Below are 21,206 nucleotides of genomic sequence, written 5' to 3' on the forward strand. Positions count from 1 at the left end.
TTTTCTTTAAGTTTTCCTAAGAGACTTACACATTTCTATTAAATATTATATTAGTTAGCTTATTATGAATTATTGATAATTATGCGACGATCATGTGCAAATCTCTTAGGAAAAGTAAAAGAAATTCACATTATTCGAAGGCATGAACGTTCGAAGGGAGAGTACTTTCCCCTAATAATATTTTTCATGTTCGCTCTTAGAACTTTTCATCCAACTTAATATTATAACTCATTAAAATGGAATCATTAGGATTTTCAAACTCAAAAGGAGTTTTTTCGCTAATATGAAAGAAGAAAGTCTTTTTGAATAATCTGTAGAAAAAGTAATTTTCTTTATCGTGCATGAAATAAAAAATTCTATGGGACGTTCTTATTGATTTGATTTTATATTGGTTTCATTGTGGTTGAAAATTAATTTTGAACAAAAATTGTATTTCTGAGTCTCTTGAGAAGTTCTCTGTCTAACACTGAGTTATTAAGTTTTCAGGATAACGCAATTTATTTATAGACTTATTTACATCTCATAAAAATAATACATGTGCATATGTTAATTAATTTGTGAGATAATTCTCACTCAATATGCAATTGTTTACCCTTCATCGACTGTCAGAAGTTGAAATGGATGGATATTAAATAACTAGACAAGTAACTGAAAACACAGCACTTTTGTTTGAAGATAAAAGAGGGTGAAATTGTGAGAAAAAGCTATTTTGTCCATATTATAGTCCACTCGACATCGTACAACTTGACAATGTTGTAGCATTTGGCCAAAAAATTTATTGATTGTGTTGTCGAAAAACACAAGTGACTACGATAGACACCAAATGATTATCCAATTTTTTTTTGGGTAGTAATATGATGTTGATAATGGATACAAAAATAGAAGAATGATAGAGAACGAAAGATCGCAGAAAAAAATATTGGGAAAGCTATAAATAATTTGGTATAAGAAATGTCCTGGGGTAGTAAACAAAACTTACCCAGGTATTCCGCCTGATTCCATGTGATTAGCGATAATGACGTCATTGGACCACACATCAAAGTGCCATTTCTTGTCGCCGAGCACCCCACACATCACAGATCCACTGTGTATCCCAATTCGCATATTGAGGTCCACATGGGTGTTGTGACGAACATCCTTGATGGCGCGAATCATATGCAGTCCCGCCTCGACAGAGCATACAGCATGATCTGGTCGGGATTTCCAGCTGTGACTATCAAACATGGACACGCAGTAATAACAGTCTCCAAGGAGTTTTATCCTCAAACAGTGATTATCCTGTGTATTAAGGATTAGATGTAGTACAGAGAGTTGTTAGTCAATATCGTTTTGAAGTAAAAAATCTGTACCTCAGCTATTCGATCAAATCTAGCAAAGAGATCATTGAGAATCCTCACAAGTTGTTGAGCTGATGTTCTACTCGCAAGTTCTGTAAATCCCTTGATATCAGCAAAGAGGATACTAACATTTTCCATATAGTAGATAAAGAGCTTCTTAAACTGGGCATCAACGTTGGCATCAGCTCCTTTGTACATTTCCTTTCTGATGTCATTGTTGACAAACATGGGAAGAACTACAAGACATTTTTTTTCGTTTTATTATCTTTAAGGCTTGCCAAAGAAAATCAACTAAATGAATTTTTGATGAAGTGTATAAATAAGATTTGGCCAAAAAAAGGGCACAATATGGCTAAAAAGGTAGAAAAGTGAGGAGTCTGAGAAATATTGATGGATGGAATTGGAATGACTAGCGATTGTCCTTCATATGTTGGTTTTTGGTTTAGTTTTCTATATTAAGTAACGTTTTTCTACGGATGTATATAGATAGGGTTATAGGCATCCTGTGGGAAAATGTTGTGTGATGAGTCATCGAGATAAGCAGTGACCTGTTTTAATTTTATCACCCTATTTAATGATAACTACAGGACATGAAACAGTGTTTAGTGACCACGACTTATTAAATGGTTGGTTGGCAAAATGGGTAAATTGTTGTCTCTTTAATACACTACCATAATCCACAACTAGAGCTATTGTTTTTTTTCCCGGCAATATGTGAAGTGAAGTGGATGGTGTTATAGGGAGAAGATGTGGGCTCGATAATATAGCATGATATCATTTCACCTCGTACCATCACCAATATGTTTTAGCATAAAATTGGAAATTGCCAATACCATTTAATAAATTGCTCATATTGGTGACAAAATGGGAAAATGGAATATACCTATTTATTATCCTTCTACTGAACGAATAATTTTGTTTTGTAAATAAATTCAATATATTTTGGAGGGGTTTTTCTCTGGAGTGAGAAACATATGCATTTAAATTCAATGGGATTTTCACATGAACCATGTCATACCTCTCCAATTCTATTATTCATTTCATACACATCTTTTTTTTTGGCTTTTTCCAATTGTGAAACGTCTGATGAACAACAAGGAAAAAATTGGGGTTGTTTGTTTTTTGAGAAATATGAAATATAACTTACTGGAATCCAGAAGTTTTTGTGTTCTCTGATACTCCTTCTCCGATTCCTTTTTGTGCTCCATCGCCTTGTGGGTTTCGATGAAGGCAAGTCTCTGGCCTCGATCAGTCAGGTACTTTGTGTACATTCCCGCAAAATTGATAGCGAGATATAGAAGGGAATTTGCTCCTAGTTGTCTTAAAAGACAGGCCTCATTCTATTTTTTTTAAAATAAATTAAAAGAAATTAATTTGATTTCGGAATTTGCAAATTTATTCTTTATGGCTCTGGCACACCTTTTAGATCAGGAAAATTTGATGAAGTCGAAATTCGCATTGTTTTCCTTCTCAAATTGTTTGCATAGGTCTGTTCCACTCTTTCGCACTCTTCTTCTTTTTTCGAACATCACACCAAATTTAATTTAGTTCAGTCCAATTTTGAGACCGAGAGTTGGATAGACTTATGCAAACCTTTTGAGGAAGAAAGACAAGTGAATTATTACTTTGTGAGATTTTCCTGATCTAAAAGGTGTGCCGGGCCCATTATGGTTCTGGTATACCTTTTAGATCAGGAAAATTTCATGAAGTCGAAAATCACATCCCTTTCTATCTCAAACCTATTGCATATGTCTATTTCACTCTTCTTAAATATTTCAAACATCGTAACAAATTCAATTTAACCCAATCGAATTTGGAGTACAAAGCAATGAGATAGACTATGTAAAACGTGTGAGAATGAAAGGGATGTGAATTTTGATTTCATGGAATTTTCCTGATTTAAAAGGTGTACAAGAGCCATTATGGCTCCAGCATAATTTTCAGGTTAGGAAAAATTCGTAAAATCAAAATTAGCATCTCTTTCTTTCTCAAACTTTCTGGATATGTTTATCCCACTCTTTTGCACTCTTCTTCTTTTTTTTAAATGTCACAACAAATTCAATTTAGTTCAATGGTTCAATCCAATTTGAGTGTCAAAAAGTGGGATCATGAAATGAACTTTCCCTGGTATAAAAGATGTGCTGGAGGAATTATGAAATATAGTTCCTAAATTTGAAGATCCTTACCACATTTTTGTGAAATTTCTCAATGGTCATGACGATAAGATGGCACATAGCTGATACAGATCCGGCAATCATGCACCACTTCAACGGTAGTGGAAGCATGGCATATGGCACAAAAATGATGAAAAGGACATACCAAACAAGGTATTCACGCTCAGCAAAGCCCATACCCTGTCCCACGAATCCTTGAAGATTGAGCAGGAGCCACGTACAGGTGGCTGCCCAATGAAGGTAGTTATTGGCGAAACAGCGCCAACATCCCAAAAGGCAGATACCCAGATTGGCGATGATACAGCAAATGGACCATGTGATAGCCTGTGCTGTTACAGGAATATCTGGTGATCGACGTGTAATCCAGACAACGGCAAGGATTAATTTAAGCAGAAGATCCACAATATTGACAATAATGAGGGATTTTTGGCGCTGTCTGTGTGAATATGTAAGATATGAGTGCTCCAGAGAGCGTGCCTTAAAAGAATTTGTAAAGGATGGACAGAGAATGCCTTTCATCACTGTGCCACGCTTAAAGGCAGCATATGTCTCATTCCCAAAAGGTGGTGGTTCGTCAGATGGGATTTCAGAAGCATTCTGTCCGGGATTTCGTTCCATCAGTTCAGTTCCATTGGCCGGTTTTATCACATCTCGTTCATATGGGGATGTCTGAATCTTCACTGCGGTGCAGAAGTCAGTGGGTACATCTTCAGCTTGGGCACCATCGCCCGGGACGCGGGGAATTTTTGATATGTCTGTCTTGGATATTTCCTGTATTTTATGACGAATATCGAAATAATATTGAATTAAAATACTTGAAAATGTTGTGTCAGGGTCAAGGCATTTCTATTGTCATCCTTGGCACATCTTATTGCTACACAAAACGCGCATTAATTTAAATGTTTGTTTAAGATAAGAAATTTTAAATGTTTTTGTGTATACATAAATGGACTTGTGTTCTTTATTGCGTTTTATAAATAATTTAAAATGATAATATTTTAATGAAACTGCCCACTAGTGGTGCAATAAGGGGGTGAGGGGATCACCAGGGGCATAGGAACGAAACGAATTGAACTTAACGTAAGGATAGGACGGAATTACCTGTTCCTTGCAAATTTTTCCAAATATATTCACGCTGAATATTATGCATTAAAGGCATTAAGAAGGGAGTTAATCAATCTTATCAAGCACAGCAGGCAGAAGCGATTAAGACGGTATGGTGTTATAATGCTCCTCAAAACGGTTTTTATCCATTTTATCCATCAAAAATCAAAAATTATTTTAAACAAACCCGAAGAAATCAAGATGTTTCACAAATTCTTAAGAAGGGATCTTATTTAAATTTGTTCAGTGGTGATTTATTTGGATAAAGTGAAATACAGAGGGTGTCAATAGTTTGTTGCCTAATGCATGTTTGAGAAAACAAGTAAAAAAAAAATGATAAAAAAATTACTTTTTCAAATTTTTCTTTTTACAAATGAGTTCCCTGCAATCCGTAGATCTTATTTATATAATATTTTTCAAAAAATATTTCCTTTCATCCTAATGTGAATTTTTTAACCGAAATTATAAATTATCCAAAAACTAATTATTTTTTATTATTTATCATCACTTTTATATACATATATTTACAATTTTGACAACTTTAGAAATATATAGGGTAATTTGTCTAAAGCGAGACAGTTTGGAATGTTGGACAAAGCAGTGTAGAATGTGAGACACCTCCTTAAAAAATTGATAATAAGTCAATTAAATATTTCAATTTTCGATAAAAAGATTATTAAACCTAATTTTGTGATTATTTGAGAAGTTAAAAATGCAAAAGTCGTTATTAAACAATCAAAGATTGACTTAAGAAAAATTTAAAAAATGTATTGCACGCGTGATATTCATAACCTTGACATGGTAGTTGTCATTTTCTCTGTTTCTGATGGAAGTTGCTAGAAAAATATCAAAGTGTTTTGTTTGATTTTTCGGCATAATTTGTGAAATATTATTAAGTCCGTAGTGAAAGTCAAAGGACATACATTCATTTAAAAGGTGAATAAAAAATATTTGTGAAATATTACATTTAAAAAGGATAGAAAAGTGATTTAATTTCGCGATGCTTTCAAAAAAAGCATTATGAAATCTTGGATAAATTGATTTTGTAAATGAATTTTGTGGTTTTGTCCAGTGAAATCATGTTAACAAGGACGACAAAGATCCTTAAGTACCCGGAGAAATAGTTGCAACAGTAGTTAGTAGGACAAAATCTCCTGGAAAAGGCTGTAAGGATTTCCAGATTCCGAAGATCACTTTTTCTGACGGAATGGATAGTAAATAACGCAAAAACACCTGGAGAAAGACAGAACTCCCAAACCAAATGGAAAAGGATCTGACCGGATGACGTATCCAAATCTGCTAAGAAGTTGCATCCGCTTTAAAGCTTTAATTGCTGGACAGCGCGAGGCGTCTGTGAAATTTACAGAACCTCTTTTTGGTTGGACGTCCAGGGAGTTCTTGATAATTAGCGTTCCTGAACTGTTACCCGGACATAAAGGAGGGATTAACATAACCATCCAATGTGCAAATATACACAGAAAACCCTCAACATTTGATTTTCTATATATTTCGTATAATATTTTGTCATTAATATCACTATGTCCAACTTTCCAAAAATTTTTGTCCCGCTTTCCAAAATTTTGTCCATCTTTTCAAAATGTGTAGTTTTCCAACTTGATTGAATATTACAATTACTTGGTAGAAATATCTATTAAAAACTGTTAAGATTCTGTTATAATATTTCACAAGCAATCTCATGATGCAAAGAAAATGAAAATATAAATATTTATTCGGCTTAAAAATGCATTTGAAATTGAACTTTTTCTTAAGTGTCTCCCTTTCCAGAATCCACCCTAAAGGCCTCTACACATTGGGAGCAATTTTCGTCAAAAATCGCTTTTTTGAAGGAAATTACTTGCAGTGCTGTACGAGAAAACGTCAAAATTTTGTCAAAAATGCGATTTTTGACGAAAATTGCTCCCAATGTGTAGAGGCCTTAAAACCCACCATTTGCTTCTCAAATGTCATAAACTCAAAATGTAACCGATTTTCATAAAGTTGGTTGCATGTTTTGATCATTTTAAATTACGTTTTTTTTAATGAGGCAACAAACTTTTGACATATCAAAAATGATCAACTTTTGGAAAACAATTAGTTTTGATATGAAATAAAATTGATTTTTTTTTAAATATATGAATAAGATGTACGGACTACATGGAACTCATTTGTAAAAAGAAAATTTTGAAAAAGTAATTTTTTCTATAATTTTTTTCACTTGTTTTTCAAAGATACATTATTAGGCAACAAACTATTGACACCCACTGTATTTGTTGCAATTTAAAGAAGACTTCTCAGTTTTATAGAAATTTTGCAATACATCAATGAGTCACTCTTATAGGTATTTATTCGTGGTACCTAAAACTGTCTCAGTTGAATTTGCATGAGTGGAATAAAATTTTCAAATATACTCACATCCGCCTTGCCAATCCCACTGTCTGACAGATCATCATCCATATCAGCAGTGGTTCCGTTATTGATGAATCCATTGTGGGCCAGAGATGAGTTTGAATTGGTGGCGGGTCCAGTAGATAATCCCCTTTCGTCCTGATTATTCCCATCAGTTGCAATTAGGCGATCCATGACACGAGACCACAATCTTGTGGGTTTAACCAACCTGCAACGGATTTCACACTTTTCAACTTTTAATTAACACACCACACACTCTCTTGGGAAATGCCCTCACTCTCGTCCTCACTTCAATGGGACTTGTCTCAACTTGGCTAGAAAAGTATCACCACTAAAGGAAATTTTATCTATGAGCTTCAAATTGGCTGGTCAGAGAAATTTTGTGGAGAAAGGTATTTTCATTACACTTTGATGGCATTTCTTTTAATCCTTTTTTTTCTCCTCTTCGTGGTGATTTTAATAGGAAGTTGAAAAATGAGAAGAGAAACTCACTTTGAGATAAATTCTCGCACGAAATACACCAGAATCACTTTATCCTTCTGGGGTGGTAATTTATCCCTTTTCTGCGTGATCTCGGGCACAGTGTCAAATAAATCCCACGATAACGATGCACTGCATTGTCATGGAATGAGATCTCTGAGCAATTGTGCGGCTCAGAGGGTGACTGATAACTGTCCGTGGTGGATGAGATTGTGGGAATAATGGTTTTGTGTTGTGTGAAGACTTTTGTGGGAAAATGCGTCTAGTCGCTTGAAGCTACGTCCCGAAACTAAAAGAGGAACTCTTGAGCGACGCGCCAAAGTGTGTGCGCGCGGATAGCACGACGGATGATGACGAAGGTCAGAATGTGTGGTCTGAATTTAGTGGACGGGATGGGCGGTGAGGAGTTACTTGGGTGTTGGGGCAACGCAGTGATGAAATTACAATAATTACTTGATATATACAATGTGTATGTTCGCGAGGGAGGGGCGTTTTTATCATATTGGCGCGATAACATCAACGCGGATGAGTCAAAGTGATTAGCATGGGAGGTGAGGTGAATTTGCAGAAGTATGCTGTATGTTCACTTTTTGGTAGTCACCCCAGCAGAAAAAAAAGTCAACATAAACTTATATTTTCCATCCAATAGTTTCAACATTGTATCTCGATTGGGAATAGGGGTGTCATAAATTTTGCATACACGATCTCTAGAGTGAGACATAGGAAAAATTGCGGAATTAGCTGATAAAATTTCCACTCTAATAAATTCAATAACTCTATCGAAAGGATATTTCTAGAATGTAAGGGTCAAAAAAAAATTGTATTTACTTTATTGCAAACTTTTGGTTGCAATGCAACATTTTTATTGCATAAAGTCGCATGGTATTCGCTATAATTTTAACATAAGAAATGTTCTCTAAGGTATACTAAAATGTTCTCTTAAGTAAACGGTATCATATAATTAAAAATGATGCATAATATATATGTTATATATTCTCTTAAGCTAACATCCTATAAAATAGTAATTAAACCTCAGAGATAGAGGTATGTCATCTCTTATTTTATATATAGTTTCCTGCAAACATTTTCCGAAAGCTCGTATTTGAATATTTAGTAGAGTGAATGAGAGAGTTTTCCGGATAAAATACAAGCCAAAAAAAAAAAGTAAATGGTGTATATCAAGCGATTTTTCTCCCATTCTAGTCCCATGAGTTTTCAATACACAAAATACTGCTCTTTTTCATGCAATTGAAAGGTAAAGGATTACCAGAAGATATGTGTATTTGCAAAAATCCTGATTGGATTATTTTCTGCATCGGACAATTTTTCCCAACTTGTTATATTATTTTCAATCTCAGATTCACAATCTGTTTTCCCTATATTGCTGGATAGAAATGAAGGAAAATCTACTCGAATTGCTGGCAAATTTTGGGGGATGATGTTCAAACAAGGTGAAAAAGCTATCAAATCACTTCTCCATCTGCTATCCTCGCATCCATGTATGTATTGTCTGTTTTGGGTGAACACGAAAAAGGGTTAATTATGGGTTGTTGAATGAGAAAATGTGTCGTCGTTATCGGAATCTGTGACAGAGCCGCGTGTTATCAATCAAACAGAGTAACAATCAAAGTGGCTAATAGTGTAATTCTCACCATATGGCACATTTCTCCCTATAGGAATATATTTTTCTCCATCGTATGATTTTCATGAGAAAAGATGGAAATTTACATAGCGAAAAAGATTGCAAATTGTCGTTATTTGACCCTACTTTGCATCCGACCGTATTTATGTCTTTTTGTCTCTGATTTATTGGCTTCACAGCAACCAACACAATTGACCATCCTTCATCAATTTATTCCATTTTTTCCCAGAGTCCCCCATTCCTTATTTCCCTATGATGATTTTTTTTGTTCACATTAATATCAAGTTGAATATCAATAAAATTGTCTCGATATATAACTTTACGGTGTACGCAGGGGAGTGAAAAACAAATGTGGTAAGAAGAGCTTTTCATGTAACCGTAGAAGACAGAAAGTTTTCCACACAAAATACTTAAAGGAAAACATCGGATCTGTGTCTAGACATTAGAAAGAATCTCGTATTTTATAAAATACATTTTGAGTGGTTTGCCAAAAATTTTCCTTCAATTTTCACACAATTCACTTGGCTTTTATTATACGTACTTTGTTACGGTAATTAAGTGAATCTTGAGAAAAGTTTGGAAAGTTTATCAACGAGATACTTGAGTTAGCAAAGTAAATTGTTCCATTTTATGCTCTCGCGATGAGACAAAGGGTGTATTAAGCAAGTTCAATAAATAGACTAATTTAGAACTATACGACGTATTATCTTAAATTGCATTCTAATTACTGAGCTGAAGAATTAATTAAATTTGGTTTTAGTGTATACATCTTTTCTAATGATATTAATCTAATATACAGTGGAAGATTATTGTTACTTATGTAAGAAATTTAGAAACGGATATCTCAAAGCATGAGTTTGTGAACTTTTTCTGTTTTATTTCTTAGCACGATATCGATATGTGTTTTGAGGCTCTTGGACATTTTTTCCATGTTGCAAAATATTTTACGTGAAGTAAATGTCCATTTATTCTTAGATGAAGTTGAGATTCCATAGATATGCAATTTTATTTTTTTTGCTTGGAAACAAGGAGATAATGGAGAGTAAGAAAAGAGGGCAAATTTGGTGCATTTCAATCAATAAATCGAGTGGTGTGAAAAAAGCGAAAAAATAAGCAAAGGGAAAAGGTGGGAAAAGCTCAGTAAATGCAAGTGCAAAAGTTAATTTTAACGCTATAATTGGTTGCAAGACGAGAGTGCAAATGAGGTGGAAGAGGTGAGAAGAGCGCAGTTTTTGCAAGGGAAACACCAAGCTATTGTACATTTTGTACCCACCCTTAATTGTGACCAAACATACTTTGGGGAGGATGAAGTACCCGGCATCCCCATTGTGTCGCCTTGTAATTAAATTGCATACAAAAGGCAAGTTCACAGTCCCGCTGAAAGTTCTTTATACCATCCCCTGCACGCAGAGAGGCATTTACACTCAGCAAATAGTGGATTCACTAATCAAATTCATGTATATTGGGGTTGTGTATGGTGGTTTGCCGATGTGTTGGCTGGAAACATCGGGTTATTAAATTGTGTCGCCCATTGAAAGCTCTCAGCGTGAGACACATAGGGTTAAAGCTCTTACTCGTGCTCCCGTGAGTGTGTGTTGTCGGGGGCAAAAGTTCAAAGAAGGGTAATTTGCGGATCATGATGGTGTATGTATATGGTAGAGGCGTGCAAGAAAAGAGAAAAATCTCACCCACAATTGAGTGAAGCTTGAGAAAAATCATGGTAATTGGGGTGAAATTTTCATCTACTTTAGAGGTTTTCTTTTACAAAATGTTCATTTGTATGGTGAATTTAATTCTTTGACTTTGATAATCTTTTCACTCGTTTCGCCCTCTTATTTCACCAAAAAAAGAAAAATAATGGAGAAGGCGACAGAAAAATGAAATGTAGATTTATAGAAAAAGGGAAAAATGTGACAATAATGCTCATATTTGTCACTCACTTTTTGATAATTCAAAAGTTATATATCAAAGAGAGTATATAATTTGATTGAGGAGTCGTGTTTTTTAATAATTTTTTTTTACTTCGATCGCTTCAGTTAAATTTCTCTGAGTTTTTTCTTTCCAAACACTTTTCAAGCAGTCATAGATTCTATCTAAAGATGTTCTTTTAGTCGGTACTTTATAAACGACACTAAGAAACTATCAAGTGTACATAAATTTCGAGAAATTATATTTTGGAGTGCAGTATTTTAAAGTGTTATAAAAATACATTACCTCCAGAAGATCATATTTAAAAAGAAAATCAAGAGATTCAGAAGTTTTAAGAAAAATACAGTTACCTTACTGCTTCTAAAAAAGCTGTAATGAGAGATAACGTGTCCAGCAGGGGAATTCTGTAATAGTATATGATTATTCTATCTGACAAATTTAGAATTTTTTATGTGGTAAATTCAGCAAGGGTTCTAAAATGTGACTCACACCAATGATTAGAAGTTCATAGAGATGCTTGTAATAGCCATTTGATTTTCCCGGCTTTTATTGTTGTCCTGCTCTCCAAATTAACCACGAAAATTTGTCATATGACATTGTCAGATTGTTACAGAATCCCCCTACAGGTTTATACTGGATCTCCCCATAAATCTGAGCTAAAGCGTGTATACGAAAAATTTTGGACAACGTTTGATATAAAGTCAGTCGCAGTAGGCTTTGGATTTAGTTTTTTTTCTTCAGTGTTGTTTAAAGAGATCTTAATCCTTTAAGGACGATTGGAACACCGGTGTCCCATAAAGAAAATAATTTTTCCTGACTACCTAAAGTTATTTATTTCTTATGTCTGTACATAATTGTAAAGTAGAAGGTAGAAGGAATCTAGAATATTTTTTGCAATTCTCTCGCTATTTGCTATGCAGTAAATATTTAATCTCAAAAATGGCGAATTTTCAAATTCTCAAATTCATAATTGTTTTTATTTATTTTTTATACTTCCAATTTTTTTTAAGCAAAACCCTTTTGGTAATAAAAACTACAATACTCATACGTAATATTTTTCATTAAAGCGAAAAATATTATTCATTGATATTTTCAGAAAAATTACTTAAATTTTTGGGCTATTTTTGTACCTATCGTTCATAGAAGCACAAAATACACCGAATCAGTATCTGTAGGGCTTTCCAAGGTTAGATGTAACACTTATCATTGATTATGTTTCTCAGTTTAATTTTTATTGTTGATTTTCAGCCCGTGAAAAGTGTCTCGTCGTTAAAGGGTTAATGAGCTTTCTTTTGGTGAAAATCTTGTTAAAAAACATTGATTTTTGACTGAGTAATTGCAAAAAGATGAAAAGCATACAAAGATTAAAAATTGACAATAATCTCAAAAATCGAAATGCGAGTTATGCTGAAATTTCGAAAGTGACAGGGAATTGTGTCGCACCACTGTCCGGAAGATTATAATTCGGTTCAAGAAACTCATAAGACTGTTGCTCAGCCCAGGAGGAAGTAGCCAAAAGCCTGGGATTCAGGATGTAAAAGAAAGTGCTTGAGTTTTCCGAGAAGCAACTTTATCTTTCTATGAGTGATGTTGGCAAAAAGATGGGAATACGTTGAAGCTTGGTCCATAAAATCAAGAAGAGGAATGGTTTGAGAAACCTACAAAGCTCAGGCTGCTCCCCATCGCTCCGATAAACATCGTCAAAATGCTTAAAACAAGGTAGCGGAAATTCAACGATCATTTTCTCAAAGGATTCCAAGGCTATAAGAAAGGGGTCCCAGTCAAAATCCCGAAAGTCAAAATCCCGAATGGGCCAAAATCCCGAGAGCCAAAATCCCGAATTCTTAAAAGTGTCATAGCTACTCCCACGATTGCACCCCTGCTTGCTGGAGACAAAGGGAAATCTTCTGTGTCTTGGGAAATTGTTCTATACATTTTCCTCCATATAATTTCATCCGTTTCACTATTTTGAACATTCGGGATTTTGCCTTTCGGTATTTTGGCGTTTGGGATTTTGGCCTTTTCGGGATTTTGGCGTTCTGGATTTTGGCTTTCGGGATTTTGGCTGCCACCGATAAGAAAGATGTATAACTCATCCTGCACTCCAGAAGATTGAGAAATACTGGGAAATTTTGAAGACAAATTTCAGAAAGAACGGTCAGTCAGCTGAAACCTTTCCTGATTTCGAGGAAAAGTGGAACAAAGCCTTCCGAGACCGTTTAAAAGGGTTTGTCAAGTCCTTAATGAAGGGAATTAAGAAGGTGCGCAATTTTGGCGAGAGGTCGTTGTACTAAAAAAAAAACAAAATCCTAGAAAAATCCCAATAAAATTATCTTTGTTTTTTTTATAATACTGTGGTTAACATGTGAGCGCCGTTTTTCAATGGCCAAAATTTATCGTATATACACGCTTTAAATAATCTAAAATCGTATTTTTGAGCAATTTTTGGCAATTTTGTATATTTCTCTAACTTTTTTCTTAATTTTCAAATGTGAGAGAGAAGTTACTCAAGCGGATATTTCTCAAATACAATTAACCTCACCTATTTTTAACAGGTTCGAGATCAAAGGTTAAACGGAAGGCTGTAATTCTCAACCGATTCTAGGTAATTTTACATTATTTCACATCGTTATATTTTGAAAGAAATATCCGAATTACTGTACATAACTACCACATTTTACATACATAGCTAAAAGCAACCCTAGGACTTGTGACCTGTGGAGTTAAAGCCAAAGCTCGCATTTACATAAAATTCATGTAAGAATTTCTCTGCATTCCCAACCGTTACGCGAAGTATTTTAAAAATGGGGGGGGGGCTGGTGATCTCTTATTATAAGATCCTAATCCCTGTTGAGGGATAGATATACTAGATTTTTGTCTAAATATACCCTTTCCCTATCACCTCTGTGAGCTGAGTAAAGGAGCTGTCTTCAAATAAGCTCCATATAAAAAAGACAACTTGCCATGGGGGTGGCTGAAAGCCCTAAATTTGAACAAAGTGAAAAAATTAAATGTCCAAATAGCTCTATTCTATTCTACAAATTTCACCCGTCAGTGTGTATATAATAATTTGTATATCCCTTACCTCATGTTAGAATAATTTTTGGTCATTGTGCGAAATTTTTGCCCTTCCCTGAGGCTATATGCCATATAAAGAGGGATTATTTAGAGAGATTCCACACCTTATTTGGTTTGTATATTTACTTGGTTGTATTTGAGTATGCATATAGTACACCAAAGATAACTTTAAGGACAAGACGTGAATTTTCAATAACCCCGTAGTAATTCCGCCTTCATCCTAAATGATAAATGATGGTAAAACTTAGAATATAAATTATTTTATCCCATTAACAATAAATTATACCTGGGAATATGTCTTCCAACAGCCTTGAAATATTTATTTAAAAGTATTTTACGGACATAAGTATTTGTAATTAAAACATATTCAAGTTAAAGAAAAATCACAAAACGGTTTTTTTGAGAAATCTCTAAAAACATGGTTTTGGTGGGCAAAATAGGGGAAATTAAGATAAAGTTAATGGATCTTTTGTTAACTTATGAGGGGGTCCCTCGAAGGTCCAAAATCGTTATCTCTAAAAACGTACGGAAGTATAAAATAATTGTTATGTAACCATGTTACATAAAACCTACATATATATGCATTGATCCAGCACTTTAAATAGATTCTCACTCAGAGTACACTGCAGGAAAATTAGGGCCTGGGGAATAATGGATTGTGGATTTCTATTTTGGTGTGAACTATTTCTATAAATGGATGTTAATTATTTGGAGCTTACCAAAAATGACTATAAGTAAATTGTTCGAAACATTTTACATTAAATAAAATATGTAATGTAAGTATAATGTAATAAAAAAAAATGTATCTGCTTCTAACATTAAAATTTACCGTCATAGTGCAAATTTGTCCAATTTTGTGGGAAAAGGTAGTAATTGTGAAAAACCCTTACCCGATTTGTCCATTGATCTCAATACCTGAAGAAGATGGCAAAAATCCCCGAAACGTCGTTAAAAGAAAAAAGGAATAAATCCTAACCAGATCTAAACCCGTGTTTAATTCTTATCAACCAAAAGTGACCGAACTACATTCACTTAACTACTTTTTTAATAGTGATTCTACAATTTTCCATAAAAAATGTATTCGCTGCTTCGAAATTTTCATAGGTTTTTGACGTCCAGGGCGGGTATCATCATTAACATATTCTAGGCCTTCTGTGAAGAGCCTGTGTCACTTATAAAAATTCTTTTGGATTTAAATAAGACTCCCTAAATACCATTGTTAACATTTAAAGTTCGTTACACAAAATTTTTGTAGATTCGTAATATTGAAATATTGAATAAATTTAATTTTTAAATTTTGTTTAAATTGAAAATTTTGTATAATCATTTATTTTATTTCATTTTAACTATAAACTTTTTTCTTTTACATTTTTAAATTTTTGTGAATTTCTTATATCTTATTTTCAATATTTTTTTCCTTGAGCACTTCATTTACACAACTTTAGTTGAATTACACAGAGTTGGTAATTTTTGGATCATGCTACAAAAATACCGCAAATTTTTGTATTTTTTTTTTAACATTTTTAACCAGAAAACTTTCTTGATAATATTTATAAGAATAATAATAGAAAATGTTACATTCTTTGCAATCAATGAATGTTCAATTTCACACTTTTGAAATATTCACTGACTGAGAGAAATCCGAAAAACTTAAAATAACATTCCGGAAATGTTTATTTTACCCCGCAATATTGATCCGAAATCAGTGTAAATATTATGCTTTTTAGGTGTATTAGGAATTAAAGTTACCCTTATTCATGTTAATTTTACCCTTAAAAATGTGTAAAATTAACATTAAAAAATGTTGATATATTTTTACACCTAAAAAGTGTTAAAGTTATGAGGAAAAAAAGTTAATCGCACCCTCGTTTTTTCTCAGTGTTAACATTTTACACATTTTTTACCGTAGAGAGAGGTTTATAGAATTAAAAATTAATTATTGTTTTTCCTCTTTTCTTAAGCTGCAAATTAGTAAAAGAGAGCTATAAATTTACTTGAATTTCCTTGCAGTGTTTGGGAAAAGCACATCATTTAAATACCATAATAAAATGTGTAATGTGATCTTCGTAAGATAAATAAACACACATTCTGAAGTAATGTTCTTGTGAATTTAAGGCCATGTGGACTCAAATTTCTTCATAATTTGCGTTCTTCCGTTCTGTCAACCATTTAAAACCTCTTTTTTTTGCTTTTGAAAATTACCTTCAGAATACCTCGTTTAATTGAAGATTCTGTAATATTTGTCGCGATGCTATATATGTATATTTTATCAGAGTCAATTGGAAAGTTTCTTATCCTGAGCAATTTAACACAGGAGATGTAAAGAACATGGTGAAAATATTTGAGTAATGTTAAAGTATTTTAGGGAAGGGTGTGAGCTTTTTAAGCGGAAAATGAGTTTGAATGTTGGGTGAATCTGTTTGAATTTTCTTTACTTGTTTTACCTTCATTTTGCCTCAACACTCGTAATTTTTCATCCTACCCATTTGGTTGGTGTGGAGAAATGAATAAAAATTCCTCACAACTTTGTTATCAAAAGTCATCTTACAACATTTTCTATTAGGTGTTCTCGTTTTCTTTTACCTCCAACTCCCACCACATTGGTGTTAGGGAATATAAAAAAAAAAATCAGGGAAAAATGACGAGTCTGAATTGCAATGTATGTGTTTGAACAGGCGTCAAAAACAGAGGGAAAATTGAATTTTTCCTTTACACTCTCACATTATTATTTTCCATGTTACCCATCACCGATTGATGCTACAAATAAATCCCATTTCTCTCCCGATTGCCCTTTGCCATGTGTTTATCAGGTGAAACTTGTAATTATTTTACCTTGGTGTAAATTGAAAAATTAATCAAATAGAGGTGTGAGTATTGAATCTTACCGCAGAGTTGTCTCCTCTCCATTAATATTATCATCCAGTAGAACATTTATCGTTACATCCTCTGCTTCATCATCCGGAATTTCCACTTGATGATGATGAGACGACGTCATAATTTTCCACTTCCACCTCACTTATTTTCAATTATTAGACACCCAAACCCTTTGCCCCTCCGGAACAAATCCGGTCTGTGTTGTTCTTCTGGCAAGACAGGGAAAAAAGGACAATTTCCTCCTGTGGTATTCCAGCCAATAAAAGTGTTTGTCAATCTATTTATGATTCCGATTGATGTGTTCGTGTCTTTTACATTGTTTTGACCACGGAACTCCCATTTCTCACTTTTCTCTTCTAATTTTAATTCACTCCTTCACTCACTTCTTTGGCTATGCATAAATGTTCTCCCAACACTTCACAGATGATCGTGAAAATCTCTGGTGAGATGATAAAGTTCCGCATTGACACTATATTTTATACACCATTTGATAATTTGTGGAGCACCTTTCTTATCGCATTCCCATATAACATCTCGCTCCAAACTCCTCATACGATTCCCGCCAAGTTTCGAAAGAGAGAGAGAAAATCTCACAAAAGCAAGAAGGGAAGTTCATTTGTGATTTTTCCTGTACATAAAATTCACTCAAATACCCAAGAAATCGTTAAAGTGTGAAGAGGTTTACTGATGTGTTAGGTTTTTCTAAGTAAAGGGACTTATACGAGTACGGTATAACTAAGGATATTTACATTTGTAATATATTTTTTAAAGAGTATCTGTAAAGTTAAGATGCATTTAAATTAAATGCCCATATAAACTTGATTTTTGAATGGGCTTTTAAATTTTGCTATAAAATCTTAGAATATAGATAAAATTATCCAAAGTGGTTAGATTTTATGGTTTATGGTTAGTGTATAATAGAATGAGCATTTTATTTTTCTTTTTGAAAAGTTGTAAAAAGTCTTGAATTCACTAAAGGAAGGTGCTTAGTAATAAAAGAGTAGAATTATAAATGTTGGTTCATTTTAGTATTAAAATTAATATTTTAATGATACACAAAAGGGGTAGCAAAGTGTCTTGCGAAATGCTCGAATTTGTAACTTTAAGCTATTCCCGCTATGCCCTATGGTTTCACAATTATTAGTTTAGACGTTTAGAGTATAGATTATTAAAGATATAGCGAATATAGGGGAATAGGACAATGCTCAGGAGTTTGAGAGTTTCGTTAAGTTTTTCCTCAATTTGGTAATTCTTCTGCAATTTTAGTAAAAGATTTAAAATTAATTATCAGTTCATAATCGCTGAATATCGGAATAAAATTAGTTTTTACTTGTCAAGGGGTTAAAGACCTTTCCAACAAATTCTATTGCAAGTTTTTTTGGATAGGTTAAGAAATACTCCTTCAAGGAGTCAATTAGGAGAGACCGGGGTAGAATTAGTCACCAAATGATTTTTTTCATTGCGTATAATTTGTACAAAAAATGTTTGTATAAGGCTGATAAATATTTCAATGAATAGCAAGGGAATTGTATATATTTAGAATAAAGAGTGGTTTCCTCAATATTACATTTTACATAACGCTCCTTATGGTTTTATAGAATTTGATTTCTAAAATCCTATTAAGGGAGTGGTCTGTCTTTGAATGTCTTATTTTTGGGTGAGCACTCAATGGGTCAAGTGGTAGAGTACTCGCTCTATGATGCGGGTTCGAATCCCCTTTAGGTCACCAGGAATTTTTCCAGGAATGATGGTTTTTAATGATCTGATCTGTCACGTTTTATTGGTGAAAACCATCCTTATTCTTACACATTAAAATTAAAGAAAAGTTTACGAACAGTAAGGGGCCAAGTCATCTACAGAGGACAAAATCACCCGCATCTACGGTAGTTCTACTTTAAAATTAAATTTTGTTTAGTAAAAATGTTTATTAGGAGGAACTGGGGGACACCTTTGTATTTGGGGAATAGGAATTTTTCTAGGAATGAAATAGGAATTTTTCTCCTATTTATAAATGGAAATTCAAAATATAATTTAGTTTTTCAATTTGATTGTAGAGCTAAATTATATCATGCATTGAGAGAAATCCGAAAAAGTTAAAATAACATTCCGTAAATATTAATTTTATCCTGCAGCATTGATCTACAATCGATGTAAATATTACCCTTTTTAGGTGTATAAGGTATTAAAGGTATTCTTTTTCATGTTAATTTTACCCCTAATAAGGTGTAAAATTAACATTAAAACATGTTGATATATTTTTACACCTAAAAAGTGTTAAATTTCTGAGGAAAAAATGTTAATCGCACCCTCTTTTTTCTCAGTGTGATAAGGCTCAATTTTATTTTAGAATAGGATAAAAACCCGTATTCCAAGGGCAGGGGGAGGTGGGATTACTTTGAGCTATGGGGCTACATTGTTATACAATTTTTTTGCATATTTTTAATGAAAACTGGGTTTTAACATGATGTAATTTGGATAGGGGAAAGTACTCCCCCTTCGAACGTTCATGCCTTCGAATAATGTGAATTTTCGTTTAGTTTTCCTAAGAGACTTACACATTTCTATCAAATATTAGTTGGCTTATCATCAATTGTTGATAATTCGGAGATAATTTAGTGTAAATCTCTTAGGAAAAGTAAAAGAAATTCACATTATTCGAAGGCATGAATGTTCGAAGGGAGAGCACTTTCCCCTACACAAAATATAGTGTATCTAAATAAAATAATTATAAGGACCAGCTTCATTTAGAAATAGGCGGAAAAGTCGTATAACAATCTAGCCCCACAGCTCAAAGTAGCCCCACCTCCCCTTATCTCACTTCCTCCTACTGAATATATAATATTTTTTATTTTTTAAATCACTTAAATTTTTGAGTGTTGTACATTCATTGCATAACATTGTTAACATATATCCAGCAGTCATTATATATTGTCGTCTGACCTTTTTATCTTACAGTATCATATTATTAATCTTCTGTATACCAAGAATTTAATTAAATCATTTTCAGTTGAAGAGATTTCTTAGATTTCAAAAATTCCAATTATACGGTCGTTTGAGTGAATTCCTGGAGTGATTTAAGCCGACGGTCATTGATGGTAATTTAGTATGTGAGAAAATCTTAGGGATCAAAGTATCACCAATGAAAATTATGCCAGTGAAAATGTTACGGTGGACCATTTATGTATCTCATAAGTGCTTTGTACGCCCCTTGAAAATAGCATGAATCTCCAGTATCTTCATGCACAAAAGCACTATCTCGTCGAAGAATAAAACGAGAGGGCAACAGCATATCGCACCTTTTAGAGAATTATGCAAATATTGAATTTCCTTGGTGGAGAGTGGAAAAATGTATGGTTAAACAAACGGATGTTCTTGCATGGAAAATGCTGCTACAGAGCACAACAATATAATTGTACGGAAGTCCGAAGCGAGAGAAAGAATGGTGGACATCTCTTTGTATTTCATTGCTCTAACAAAGATGAAAGGATTCCTTTATCCTCTAAAAAGGATTGCATTTTTTGTAGAATTTTGCGGATCTGAAAACTAACTTCCGGACTTCCGGATGTTTGTCCGTTGTGAAGACAGTTTATTCCACATTGAGAATTTTTAAGGCCCAGGAATTTTCAAAGTATTAACACGGACTTTCAAAAACTTATGCATTTAATAAATACATAAAACTTAATAATTTTTTGAACGATTTATAAGAATTTTCGTAAAAACATATAAACCCGGCTTAAGTAAGTTATATAGGGGTACAACGAGGTAATTTGGGATTGGATATAAAATTGGATTTTTTAGATTTTCTCACTGTTTCAAATGAGAAAAGAGAAAAAGAAAACCACTAAGGAGAATAAGTTTTACACTTAAGGGGTTACGTGGGTTTCACAGACTAAAAAAATAGCATATTTTCTTTACATATTTTTTCGACAAAATGAACCAAAGTCATTCGAGCTCTTAAGCATATAAAAGCACAACATTTCAACTGAAATTTTCATTTCAAAATTTCAAAACATACTTTTGGGTGGACAAGATTTTTTATTTAGAGTATATTCATTTGACGCCAAAAAACTAAATATTTCCTGTTAGCTTATGAGATAAACTCGTACTTGAACGGTAGATTCATTTTATTTTGATCACAACTTATGTCCAACGCACAATGGCTTTTGTTTAGTAATCATGTTT

General features: G+C 33.5%; 1 protein-coding gene across 5 annotated transcripts in view; it reads right to left on the bottom strand.

The window, feature by feature from the left end:
* The window catches only part of LOC129810320 (adenylyl cyclase 78C), a 44,430-nt gene that overhangs the window by 15,299 nt on the left and 7,925 nt on the right, over window positions 1–21,206 (bottom strand). For 2 of the 5 annotated variants that reach the window (XM_055860707.1, XM_055860711.1), the window contains exons 2-7: window positions 17,036–17,652; window positions 7,028–7,229; window positions 3,524–4,282; window positions 2,485–2,677; window positions 1,350–1,573; window positions 980–1,278 (exon numbers count right to left, since the gene is read on the bottom strand). In XM_055860707.1, coding sequence (XP_055716682.1) covers window positions 980–1,278; window positions 1,350–1,573; window positions 2,485–2,677; window positions 3,524–4,282; window positions 7,028–7,229; window positions 17,036–17,145 — 1,787 coding nt within the window. In that variant the 5' untranslated portion in view covers window positions 17,146–17,652. Of the gene's footprint in view, window positions 1–979; window positions 1,279–1,349; window positions 1,574–2,484; window positions 2,678–3,523; window positions 4,283–7,027; window positions 7,230–7,513; window positions 7,777–17,035; window positions 17,724–21,206 lie in introns of those variants that run through there. The other 3 variants (XM_055860710.1, XM_055860708.1, XM_055860712.1) reach the window with 3 other exon arrangements.

This window comes from Phlebotomus papatasi, chromosome 1 (genome assembly GCF_024763615.1).
Source record: "Phlebotomus papatasi isolate M1 chromosome 1, Ppap_2.1, whole genome shotgun sequence".
Classification (NCBI taxonomy): Eukaryota; Metazoa; Arthropoda; class Insecta; order Diptera; family Psychodidae; genus Phlebotomus; species Phlebotomus papatasi.